At 40.8% G+C, this 13,172-nt stretch overlaps 1 protein-coding gene across 2 annotated transcripts; it reads right to left on the minus strand.

The window, feature by feature from the left end:
* Positions 1 to 1,143: 1,143 nt before the first annotated feature.
* On the minus strand, positions 1,144 to 2,705 carry LOC121024477 (protein BEX1-like). Of its 2 annotated transcripts, XM_040466711.1 has the most exons (3): positions 2,570 to 2,705; positions 2,096 to 2,178; positions 1,144 to 1,751 (listed from the first exon to the last, which is right to left on the minus strand). In XM_040466711.1, the coding sequence occupies exons 1-3, from the start codon at positions 2,668 to 2,670 to the stop codon at positions 1,375 to 1,377; spliced, it is 561 nt and encodes a 186-aa protein (XP_040322645.1). In that variant the 5' UTR covers positions 2,671 to 2,705; the 3' UTR covers positions 1,144 to 1,374. The 2 variants fall into 2 exon arrangements, with proteins under 2 accessions (XP_040322645.1, XP_040322646.1); XM_040466712.1 differs by lacking the exon at positions 2,096 to 2,178 and having other exon boundaries at positions 2,570 to 2,681.
* Positions 2,706 to 13,172: the final 10,467 nt, after the last annotated feature.

Consider the following 13,172-nt stretch of genomic DNA (forward strand, 5'->3'; position numbering starts at 1 on the left):
AATACTTCTCTCCACTGAATTCAGATATTCACTTTTATGTTCTTCATTACGGTTCCTATTTAAGAATCGAGATCATAATAAATATATGCACACAGTAGCCCTTTAGACATTAATGTGCATCAGAATCACCAGGAACCCTTCCTAGAAATTAATGTTCTGGATCCCCATTCAGTAGATTTAGGGTAGGACGAATAGTCTACATTTTTGAGAAAGTCCTCAGGTGATTTTCACATCCATGACAAATTAGGATAGTTTCAAGTACTTCAAGACATTCTTAAAAGGATCTATTGTTCCCTTAGGAATTGCAAGTGATCCCTTCCAGATAAGTGAAGCCACATATTCAAGTTTATTTTATTCAGGGACTAAACTGAGACAAGAATTCAGAGCTCCTGACTCAATCATTATTAATTGTATTTTAAGGGCCTACTTCTTGTCAGGAAGAATTCAGCTTGACTAGCAGAGTAAGAATACCAGACTGGTGAAACCTATTGGAAACTCTGCTAAGTGACTGAACAGAAAATCTGGGGATAGGGGGTCTTCCCTAATAGGTGGGGATGAGGACAAAAATAGGTAAACACAGCTCATACACACTCCTTATCTTGTTTCACAGTCAGGTGAAGCAAGCATTGTCCCCAATTTATAAAGAATTCCTAAATTTATTCATCTGGCTAAAATATCCAAATTTCATGACCAAATATTTATTAAGGGACCCTACTGCTTTCACAAGGTCATTAAAAATAGTTTCCATTTATGGGGCACCTGGGTGGCTCAGTTGGTTGAGTGTCTGACTCTTGATTTTGGCTCAGGTCATAATCTCAGGGTTGGTAGGTTTGAGCCCCGTGTTGGGTTCCATGCTGACAGCACAGAGCCTGCTTGGTATTTTCTCTCTCCCTCCCTCTCTGCCCCCTCCTCCACCTTGCTCTCTCTGCCTCTCTTTCAGAATAAATAAACTTAAAAAAAATAGTTTCCATTTCTTCTAAAACTACAGAAAATATAAAACACATCAACTCATCTCACAGAAATATGTCCTTGTATTAATCCTTTTACATATTTAATTTCATCATTTTTCTCTTAATGTACTAAATATATAAACATAAATAAATAAAATATATACAGTAATAAAATACATAGGTTGCTTTTTTTAAACTGCTTTATTAGCTTCACAATATATAACGAGCATCTTTCCATGCAGTAGGCAAAATTTCCCTAACAAAAATCTTACATATTGGGTCAAAAACACAACATTCAACTAGAAGTAATAATAGACTCACCAGGAATGAGTGACATCAAAAGGTTTACAACAAAGGTATATCATGAACATATAAGTTTAGAAAGCAGGTGTCTCCCTGTGAACCTCAGGGAAAACATCAGGATTCAAGGCATAAGGCAAAACTCATCATGATGGTCACGGTGAGGGGGGTCAGTGCTAACTGCCCGCAAACTATGACTGAACTGTTTTTCTTTCAGCTTTTGCATGAGTTGTCTCATCTCCCCAATCCTTTCCATATTCTCTTCTCTCATCGTTGCCTGTGGCTCTTCAAGCCTCTGAATCACATCCCACCTATACTGCAGGATGGGCTGCCTAACACGGAACCGCCTAGGCACACAATATTCACCAGTTTCCAAAGGGAGGGCCAAGGGATCTCCTTTATTAGCAACTTGCTCATTGTCATCATTTTTTTCATTTCCCTGGTCGGTATTTTCCATGTTGAGATTTTTTACTGCGTGTTCCTCTTTGGACGCCATTACTCCTAGGAGACAAAAGACCAAAGGGTTTGAGGTTTTGGTGGACAGATCAGCATCGAGAACAGAGGCCTTACTACTCCTCTTTCAGAGCCCTGGATATCAAAGGTTTTTTAAGTCATCATTTTCCCACCTGTAACGCTCCGTGCGCCCTCTAGGGGGCCTCCAGTATGGACCCTCCTCCTCTCTCACTTCTCCGTCCTACCTCCCCCAAACCCACCATTTTCCTACAAATATATCCCCAGGCTTCTGCAGTCAGCAAAATGGAGGACGGGGGACAGGGATGGTGGAGTTGGGAGGGGGTCTCGAACTGGGCTCTTCACCCGCCCCCCACGTTGTCCCCCGCACCGACCTGGGCCTATCCTTGCAGCCTCCTTCCTCCTGATTCTCGCCGTGCGTGTGCTGCTGCAACACTTGACACCTAGACCTGCAGACCTGCAGAGGGCCGGGGTGGAGGGAGCCGGGACTGTGGCGAAGCGTTTGGCGCCGACCAGCCACCACCTGGTCCCTTCAGGGTCCCGGACCGCCTGGCCACCCCCCATCCGCCTCTCCCGCCCCAACCCCTAGCCTTCCCCACCCCGCCTCAGAGGTTCACCATTTTCCTGTAGGAACTCGGAGGTGATTTCCCATGACTCTTAGTGGCTCGGTTGCCCTCGAGCCCGCCAGCACCTCCACCCCACCTCAGGGGGCCACAACGGACGCTCCCAAGACTGCTGGGTGTGGAGAAACCATGCTGGGACCCGCTGCGCCGATCCTTTGCACCGCCCTCCGGGGTAGGCCTGCAGCTGCCGCCCTGGCCTTGGTACGCAGACCCCAGAGCCCTTACCTGCTCCGCTTTCCTCGGGCCCAGTGCCAGCCCGCCCGACCGAGGGCAGCGGGGAGCTGGTATCCAGCCGGGAATGACGACTGCACCGAAGGCTGCATCATTCTGCAGCTCCAGGTCACGTGAGGGCTTCGCGTCACCAATGAGTTTTCTCCCCTCCCACTCTACCTCCTCTGACAGCGGGGAGTTTTGCAGGACCCTGCCCCCTACCTCCGCACTCTGGAACTCTTGCCAGGCCTCAGTACGCACAGCCTTGTAACTCAGCTCTGTCTCCTTCAATCTGAGGGGTCCCTAGTAGCCTTCTGGCCTTATGGTTGGTTTTCACTTCTCTTCTTACCAGGGGAGGGTATGCATATCACCCTGCCCCTCTCCCTAGGGCCTTGACATTGGCTTTGGTATTTTCAGTTTTTTCTCCTCTTCTCCCTGGCTGAATTTCTGCTTTCTAAAAATTTCTCTTTATTTTCTTTAAAACAATCAGTATGGCTCGAAAACAAAATTATGAAATTTCATTTTTAAACGACATGTTTCAACCTGGGGAAGTAAAAAAGCCTCAATTTTTATGTTCTCATGCACCACACAGAAAATACTTTCTCTGAGTTCCACAAAACTTCAGATTAGAACATTGTAGCTAGTTTTAAAATTTTTCAAAAAAAAAGGGGGGGGGAGTTGGGGCCGGGGGGAGGGGCAGGGAATCTTCCTGAACACAGATGGTGTTTTGAAAATGATCAAGAAGTGCTATTGCTGGGTCATAGGGTAGGTCTATTTTTAATTTTCTGAGGAACCTCCACACTGCTTTCCAGAGCGGCTGCACCAATTTGCATTCCCACCAACAGTGCAAGAGGGTTCCCGTTTCTCCACATCCTCTCCAGCATCTATAGTCTCCTGATTTGTTCATTTTGGCCACTCTGACTGGCGCTAGGAATTTATCCAAGGGACACAGGAGTACTGATGCATAGGGGCACTTGTACCCCAATGTTCATAGCAGCACTCTCAACAATAGCCAAATTATGGAAAGAGCCGAAATGTCCATCAACTGATGAATGGATAAAGAAATTGTGGTTTATATACACTATGGAATACTACGTGGCAATGAGAAAAAATGAAATATGGCCTTTTGTAGCAATGTGGATGGAACTGGAGAGTGTGATGCTAAGTGAAATAAGCCATACAGAGAAAGACAGATACCATATGGTTTCACTCCTATGTGGATCCTGAGAAACTCAACAGGAACCCATGGGGGAGGGGAAGGAAAAAAAAAAAAAAGAGGTTAGAGTGGGAGAGAGCCAAAGCATAAGAGACTGTTGAGAACTGAGAGCAAACTGAGGGTTGATGGGGTGTGGGAGGGAGGAGAGGGTGGGTGATGGGTATTGAGGAGGGCACCTTTTGGGATGAGCACTGGGTGTTGTATGGAAACCAATTTGACAATAAATTTCATATATAAATAAAAAAATTAAAAAAAAAAAACAAGTTCAATAGAAAAAAAAAAAAAAAAAAGAAAATGATCAAGAAGTCCAGTTGTCAGATCTTGGCTATTGTATATAAATAATCCGCCCTTTGCCCCCTTATGGAACAAATTTAATATTTGTTAATAAACATTTATATTTTATTCTATTATTAACATTCATTATATATGGTAAAACATTTGCTGACAACTGAAGTCTTCTGTGAAATGTAATGGCTATTATTAATAATGATTTTGCAGACCTAAGCAAAGGGAAGGGCTGTGAGGTGGTGGCAGGTTGAGAGATGGATGCAGAGATAGTCAGATCTTTCCTGCCCTGACAAGAGTTTGGGAAGGAGCAGTCTACCCACTGCCACATTCCAGAGTCTTTTATTTCCTACATTTGGGCTCTGACTGTACTTATTCCAAAAATATAGATGGACAAGTGACAAAGGTAATGACCTAAATTGATTCCTTTGGTTCCTTCCCTCCATTTCTTGCCCGAATTCCACCTAGTGACTCACCTCCCAGATAGATGTATGTGTGTATGTGCGGGGGGCGGGGGGGCGGGAAATCTGTTCTCATACCTCTTCTACACCTCTGTGGTAGAGGCTTCCAAGAATAGTAGAGAATTTATTCTGTAGGGAAAGCCTCCCAAGTTGGCGTGCTATATCCTCTTTGTCACCTTGTCTAGGAGAAAGCCTCCCTGGGACATTTCTGTTGTCTCTCACCTGGGTTAGAACTGCTGGGATCTTCACCCTGTCCTCCCCACCTCTAGGACATTCAGAAAGAACCTAGCCTTACTGCAGGGTCACTATCTGCCAGCCTATACTCACCCTGGTACTACGTCATTTATGCCAGGGCCCAAGGAACACTATCTACCAACCACCCTGAGACCCTGAGTAAACGTAGATTAGTCATTCTCAACACAGAAGTTTGTGGAACAGATATTCAAATATTATCTATGTATGTGAGGAGTTGGTAATATATGCACATTTTTGTGGGGAGAGGGGCCAAACTTCTTAGCTGATCTTCAAGAGACACCATGATTCCTCGCCCCTCAAAAAGTTTAAAAATCTCTATATATGCTGTTTCACTCTCTCTTTAAGCCCTTTACTTTCACCTTAGCCCTGCTTCATTTTCATTTGTTTTCTGCCTTAGTATCCACCCTTTGGCAAGCCTAGAATCTGGCCATCATCCTTGAATCCTTTATCATTGTCCCTCATATTCAATTAATAACCAAACCTGGCTAAGACTCTCATGTCTTTTTAAAACAGCATTATGAAACCATAGTTCACATACCATAAGATGTGCCCACTTAAAGTGTATACTTTCATGGTTTTTAGTATATTTACAGATATGTGCAACCATCACCATAGTCAATTTTAGGACATTTCATCACATCAAAAAGAAACTCAAAAAGTACACTTTAGCTATCACTCTCTATCCCCCAATTCTTTCCAGGCCAAAACACCACTAACATAATTTGTCTCCATAGATTTCCCTATTTTGGACATTCCATATAAATGAAACATATAATATGTGTTCTTTTGGTATTGGCTTCTTCATTTAGCATGTTTTCTGAGTTCATGGCAACAATACAATTAATCGTTTGAGGAACTGCCAAACTTTTTTCCAAAGTGACTGATCATTGTAAACATTCCTACCAGCAGTATATGAGGGTTCTTATACCTCCACATCCTCATCAACATTTGTTATTTTCTGAAATTGTGATTCTAGTCTTAGTAAAGATGAAGTAATATCTCAGGCTTGGCATTTGCTAGATGATTAATGATTTTGAGCATTTTTCATGTTATAGTTCTGCTCCCATTCTTATGCATGTGTGCATTTCCCCAAACCACAAAGCAATTCTCTGATATCAACTGGGTGTCCTACAGTTATCTCAATTCTGACACTATCTCTCTGGAGATACATTACACAGGTTAAGGGCTCAGTCCACAAGATTGCCCTCCACTTCAGATGCCAGTCACAAGTACAGGTTGTTATATGTGTTTCTGACTTACTGACTATAAATCAGAAGTTCTCACCACCCCCCCCCCGTAGGTTTGATTAATTTGTTGTACAGTTTATAGAACTCAAGAAGCCAGTTTACTCACTAGATTACTGGTTTATTACAAAGGATATAAATCAACAGCCAGATTAAGAAATACATAGAGTGAGGTCCTAAACAAATGAGCTTCTGTCACCATGGAGTTTTCCACACTGCGTGGCAGCACAGGGAAGCGCTCTGGTTCACCAACCTGGAAGCTCTCTGAATCTCATCTGTTTTGGATTTTTATGAGCCTGCATTACACAGGCATGGTTGATTAAATCACCAGCTGTTGATGATTGGTTTAATCTCCTGCTCATCTCCCCTCTCTGGAAAGCATGGGGTAGGACTAAAAGTTCCCACCCTCAAATCATGGTTTTTTCTACTGGCAATCAGCCACCCTACCTATCTTTAGGGGATTTCCAAAAGTCAACTTATTAAAAAACTTGGCTGTGGTTGAAAGAGATTTCTTATGAATAACAGTGACACCCATTTTACCTTTATGGCTTTTAAATGACAAAAGACCAAATATTTTGAGAGAAGGTACTCCTATTGCTCTTATCTGTTAGGTAATTTCAAGGGTTTGGGAAGTTTTGTGCGGGGGAAAATCAAATATATTTCTTATTATAAATCACAGTATCATATATGTTCTTATTAGTCATTTGTATAAATTCTTTGGAGAAATGTCCATTCTGACCGTTTGCTCATTTCTTTTTCAATTCTGCATCTTAAAAGTGTCCGTTTTCCTACATCCTCAAATATATTTGAAAAGACCAGATATATTTATTTTTTAAATTATTTATTTATTTATTATTTTGAGAGAGAGAGAGAGAGAGAGAGAGAGAGAAAGCGAGACAACCCCCTGTGGGGGGGGGGGCGCAGAGAGAGAGGGAGAGAGAGAGAAAAACCCAAGCAGACTCCACACAGTCAGCACAGATTCTGACATGGGGCTTGAACTCATGAACCTTGAGATGATGACCTGAGCTGAAATCGAGTCAGGTGCTTAACCAACTGAGTCACCTAGGCAACCCTGAAATATATTTCTTATTATAAATCACAGTATCACATATGAGCTTATCAGCCACTTGTATAAATTCTTTGGAGAAATGCCCATTCTGACCCTTTGCTCATTTCTTCTTCAATTCTGCATCTTAAATGTGTCATTTTTCTATATCCTCACCAACCCAAGCATTATCAATATTTTTAATCTTTGCAAATCTGGTAAATTAAAATAAAAAAAAATAATTAATAAAATTAATTTTAAAAATAAAATAAAAATCTCACTTTGCTTTTCATGTCTTTGTTAATATACTTGAGAGTCTTCATAGTTATTAGATATTCCTTTTTTGTGTGTCTTGGTTGTTTTTGTGTTCTTTGCTCATTGTTGTAGCGGTGTGTTTTATATAATTAGAGTCATTTTAGCTGCACAATGGTTGGTGAAAGAATGCAAGAACCAAATGATGGAGTTTCTTATAGTAAGAACCAAGTGGCCATCTTGGGTTTCTCATAACCCCAATTGTCCATTGAATTTACAACTATTGTTTGCCTACCATAATTTCTCTGAATCAGAAGCAGACTGTTACCAATTTACAGGACATCAGGATGACAAGTCTGGCAACAAGGGGTCATTTTGTGCAGAATAATGGGTTTTATCTACATATGCCAAAACTTTTATACTTTCTGTTCCTGATGACTTTGAATAAAAGTCAGCCAGGACATTTCCCTGATACTCAGTTTCAGTCCTCAATTTTGGTCACAGCAATTTCAGAAGGTAAGAGAATAGCAACAAGAAGGTCATTTACTTCTTGTCCATTTTTTATTGAAGTTACAGTAGATGTAAAGAAAACCCCCTTTTTATAATATGAAATTTATTGTCAAATTGGTTTCCATACAACACCCAGTGTTCATCCCAACAGGTGCCCTCCTCAATGCCCATCACCCACTTTCCCCTTCTTCCCATCCCCCATAAACCCTAAGTTTATTCTCAGTTTTTAAGTGTCTCTTATGGTTCAAGCCTCAATTTATTCTCAGTTTTTAAGAGTCTCTCATGGTTTACCTCCTTTCCTCTCTGTAACTTTTTTTCCCCTTCCCCTCCCCCATGGTCTTCTATTAAGTTTCTCAGGATCCACATAAGAGTGAAAACATATGGTATCTGTCTTTCTCTGTATGACTTATTTCACTTAGCATAACACTCTCCAGTTCCATCCATGTTGCTACAAAAGGCCATATTTCATTCTTTCTCATTGCCAAGTAGTATTCCATTGTATATATAAACCAAAACTTCTTTATCCACTCATCAGTTGATGGACATTTAGGCTCTTTCCATTCAAAAAAACACGTAAAAAAAAGAAATACTGGGGCGCCTGGGTGGCGCAGTCGGTTAAGCGTCCGACTTCAGCCAGGTCAGGATCTCACGGTCCGTGAGTTCGAGCCCCGCGTCGGGCTCTGGGCTGATGGCTCAGAGCCTGGAGCCTGTTTCCGATTCTGTGTCTCCCTCTCTCTCTGCCCCTCCCCCGTTCATGCTCTGTCTCTCTCTGTCCCAAAAATAAATAAACATTGAAAAAAAAATTAAAAAAAAAAGAAATACTAACAATATTATTATTTATATTAGATTATTATTATTATTAAGTAAAAATTAGATTCAGGATCATCTAAGATCATTTTCAAGGGCAAAATTCTGATTTTGAGCTTTATTTTGTCAATAAAGAATTTTGTTTGAAAGAAAAAAGAAAGAAAGAAACCCCTTTGTTTCTATAACATCCCCAAATCACAGATGGCCCCAAAGGCATACTAGCTGTCAATATATATATTAACAATTTGTCATTTTGATAATTGGCATGCTCCAGTAAGTGTGTAGAGCTCTGGTTGTTGAATTTATTTAATGTATGGACGGTTTCCCCTCTCAAGTAATACATACTGCATAGTAACAGTATAGTCTGCTTTGTAAATCCTGATTTCCATTTTTACAATATGATCCATCAACAAACAAAATTACATCAAGATTTGTCAAAAGGACATATTGTAAATCAGGATGCAGTGATATAAAATGCAACATTATTATCTCAGAATCATGGGTTTTGCCCTTATCAGGCAAGGGGAGTAACAGCAGGAATAAGAATGTTGGCAATGTTTAAGATGGAGGTTAGGTAGTGAAAGAAGGAGGATTCCATAACAGGGTAACCTGCTTGCAGAGAACTGTTGAGTCAATTCAGAACTAACAAGATATTGGACAACCTGTGTCTTTTGTAAATAAATGTCATTTCTGGAGTTTGGGAAGAAGGCAGAGTAGGAGGACCTTAAGCTCTCCCCATCCCATGTTTCCAACTAGATATCACTCACATCCAAGTAAATAAACTGGAAAGCAATCTGAAGACTGGTAGAACAAAATTCACAACTAAATGTAGAGAAGCCTCATCTGAGAGGTTAGGAAGGGCAGAAACTGTGGTAGAGAGTTGCCAGCAGGAGGGAGAGAGAGCTGTGAACAGAGAAAGGAGAAAACATCAGGGAGCCCACAAGGGGAAAACAAATCCCCATAACATCTCGCCTTGAAGACCAGAGAGGATGAATTCTGTGAGTTTGTAAAATTGGTGGAACTTAGAGCCTGGAACTTTAAAAAGTTAGCTAATTAAGCACTGGGAGAGTCAGGAAGAGAGTAATAGTTGAATTTCCACCCTTAAAGAGACAACAGCCCTTGGAGAGGGAACATAAAAGTGACAGCACAATAACACAAGGAGATATCTTTATACTGATTTTGGGGCTTTTCAAAGGACTTGCTCAGGGAAGAAGGAGCTGGAAGTCACCATTTTCCTTCCTCCTACTCTCCAGCATAAACACAGAGCCACCTGCAGGAGGCTGCACTGCACAGACACTTGCTAATGCCTTGTATGCCCCACCCAGCTGCTACCTCTTGCACCGTGCCCTTGGTGGCCACTGGGATTCAAGGGATATGGACTAGTGGCTCAGTGTACATGTTTCTATCACTGCACGTGCCCCACCAAACTGCCACATAAACATATGCCACCCACTGCATTCAGCTGCCACATGCACAGATGCTGGGCACCCCTGGTCAATGCCAATCCTGTGCACCTCACCCCTGGCTGCTGCTGTGCTTCAGGGGATCGAACATAGGATTAGTGGCTCAGCACAAAGCTTGCTAACACTATTGTCCTGCCCCCAAGCCCTCTTCCAGTCACAATGCCTCAGAACCTACCTGCCTAGGTCTCACTAACATCACACTGAGCAAGCAAAGCCCACAACAAGCAGAAAGTCATTGCAGATGTCTGGACTGAAAGACAAAGCTACTCAGATGCAATAGCAGTACTCAAGCAACACACATAGGAGAATCTCTTGAAATGTCATGTTCTGGTGAACAGGAGACACTGCACTGCAGGGCATTACAAGACCTTTCTATATAAGCCCATTACTTTCAAAAGCAAAAGACATAGTTGACTTTCCTAACACACATACACAGGCACAGAGAAGTAGACAAAATGAAGAGGCAGAGAAATATGTCCTTAATGAAAGAACAAGACAAAATTGCAACAGGTGACCTAAGTGAAACAGAAAAAAAAATAGTGTGCCTCATAGAGAATTTAAAGTAATGATCATAAAGATACTCACTGGACTTCAGAAAAAGGTGGGAGACATCAGTGAGACCATTGACAAAGAGATAAAAATAACATATCAGAAATGAAGAACTCAATAAATAAAATTAAAAATACAATAAATGGAATAAATAGTAACACACAGGAAGCAGAACATAGCAGTGACCTGGAAGATAGAATAATGGAAAGCAATCAAGCTGAACACGTGAGAGACAAACAAATACTGCATAATGAGAATAGACTTGGAAAACTCAGTGACTCCATCAAGCATAATAATATTTGCACTCTAGGAATTCCAGAAGAAAAAGAGAAAGGGGGCAGAAAATGTATTTGAAGGAATAATAGCTGAAATCTTCCTGAATCTGGGGAGTAAAACAGAGATCCAGTTTCAGTAGACACAGAGATACCCCAACAAATTCAACCCAAAGAGGGCCACACCAAGACAGATAGTAATTAAAATGGTTAAAAATAGTGATAAAGAAAGAATTTTAAAAGTTGCAAAAGAAGACAGTTATATAAAAAGAAAACCCCATAAGGCTATCAGTTGATTTTTCCGCAGAACCTTTGCAGCCAGAAGGGACTGGCATGCTATATTTAAAGTGCTGAAAGGAAAAAATCTGCAACCAAGAATACTCTATCCAGGAAAGCTATCATTCAAAATAGGAGAGATAAAGAATTTACCATACAAACAAAAGTTAAAAGAATTCATAGACACTAAACCAGCCTTACAAGAAATGTTAAAGGGGACTCTTTGACTCAAAAACAAATGGGGCGCCTGGGTGGCTCAGTTGGTTAAGCGTCTGACTTCAGCTCAGGTCACGATCTCGCAGTCCATGAGTTTGAGCCCCGCGTCAGGCTCTGGGCTGATGGCTCAGAGCCTGGAGCCTAATTCAGATTCTGTGTCTCTCTCTCTCTCAGCCCCTCCCCCGTTCATGCTCTGTCTCTCTCTGTCTCAAAAATAAACGTTAAAAAAAATTTTAAAAAAACAAAAAAAATAGGAGGAGTAAGAAAAATAGAAAGCACACAAAAAAGGTATATCTATAAATATCAGTCAAGAAAAGCACAAAATAAAAGGATGAGAAATATGGTATCAAATATCTGAAATGTGGAGGAGAGAGGAGTGAATAATGAGTTCAAAACTGAGCAACCATAAGCCTAATATAGACTACTATATGCAGAAGATATTATATATAAATCAAATGGTAACCACGAGTCAATAAGACCCGGTAGTACATATGCAAAAAAATAAAAAATAAAAATAAAGAGTAAGGAATCCAAGTATATCAGTAAAAAAACAAACAAACAAAAAACCAACAAACCATGAGAGAGAAAGAGAGAGAAAGAGAACAAAAGATCAGAGAAAAACTGTGCCTTACATTATGACCTAGGTAATGAACATTGTCTGAAGATAATTATAATTTCTCCTTAGAGACTTTATGCCCTTTCTTAGCTAACTGTTGCAGCAAATAAATGGAATTTTTTATGGATGCTTCTTTGATAACTGAGCATAGTAAGAGGCTGTCTACACACTGAAGAAGATTTCTTTGGGAACTGTAAGGTACTTAAATCCTGGTGGAGTACTTGGGAGAAATAAGAGGCCTCAGTGAACCCCCTGAGTCATGACAAGTCCAGGTCTATTGTTGATTGTTCCAAGTAAAGGCAAATATATATTGCCTGTTGGGGTCTATAGGGATGTGGAAGAAGGCTGAACATAGATCCACAACAGTGAACCAGTTTTTAAGTCTGGTGGAACTTGTGACAAAAGGGAGTTCAGGTTTGGAACTATTGGGCAATATGGATTAACTGTCTTGTTAATAGCTTCTATGTCTTGGACAAATCTCATCCTTGCCTGTTACGTTTTCAGTTTCTGGACTGACAAGATTGGAGTGCTACAGGATATGGTACTAGGAATTGTTTGCCCCCGGGGTATTAGGTCTTTAACTACTGGCATAAGGCATTGTATGGCCTTGGACTTTAGTGGATATTGAAGTGATTTGGGAAGAGATTTAGTTTTTCCTATCTTAACTTTTATAGGTTCTTCACTTTTTATTCTCCAATTGTCACTGTTAGAGGTGGCCACCAGATATTCAAACAGCTGGATTAAATTAATGATCTTTTGCTGGAATTCTTACTCTTCTATATCGAAGAAAGATTGTGAGAAGCATAAAAGATCAGGTTCAGGTTGTTCAGGAAATTCTGAAGTAAGGTCTCCATTTGAGGCCAAATATGTTAGCCCCTTCGATTTAGAAAGGAGATCTCCACCTAATAGATCAACTGGAGCTGCATCACATAGCAAAAATAATGTTTTTCAGTGAAAGGTCCCAGAGACTTTTTCGCTGGTTGAAATAGAAGCTGTCTCTGAATTTTATTAGATACCTCCATTATAGAAGTTTCTTTCTATTCAGAGAGATCTGTTGTCTTATGAAAGTGGCATTTATTATTTTTTTTTAATTTTTTTTCAACGTTTTTATTTATTTTTTTGGGACAGAGAGAGACAGAGCATGAACGGGG

This window comes from Herpailurus yagouaroundi, unplaced genomic scaffold (genome assembly GCF_014898765.1).
Source record: "Herpailurus yagouaroundi ecotype Mexico unplaced genomic scaffold, PumYag 65158, whole genome shotgun sequence".
NCBI lineage: Eukaryota > Metazoa > Chordata > Mammalia > Carnivora > Felidae > Herpailurus > Herpailurus yagouaroundi.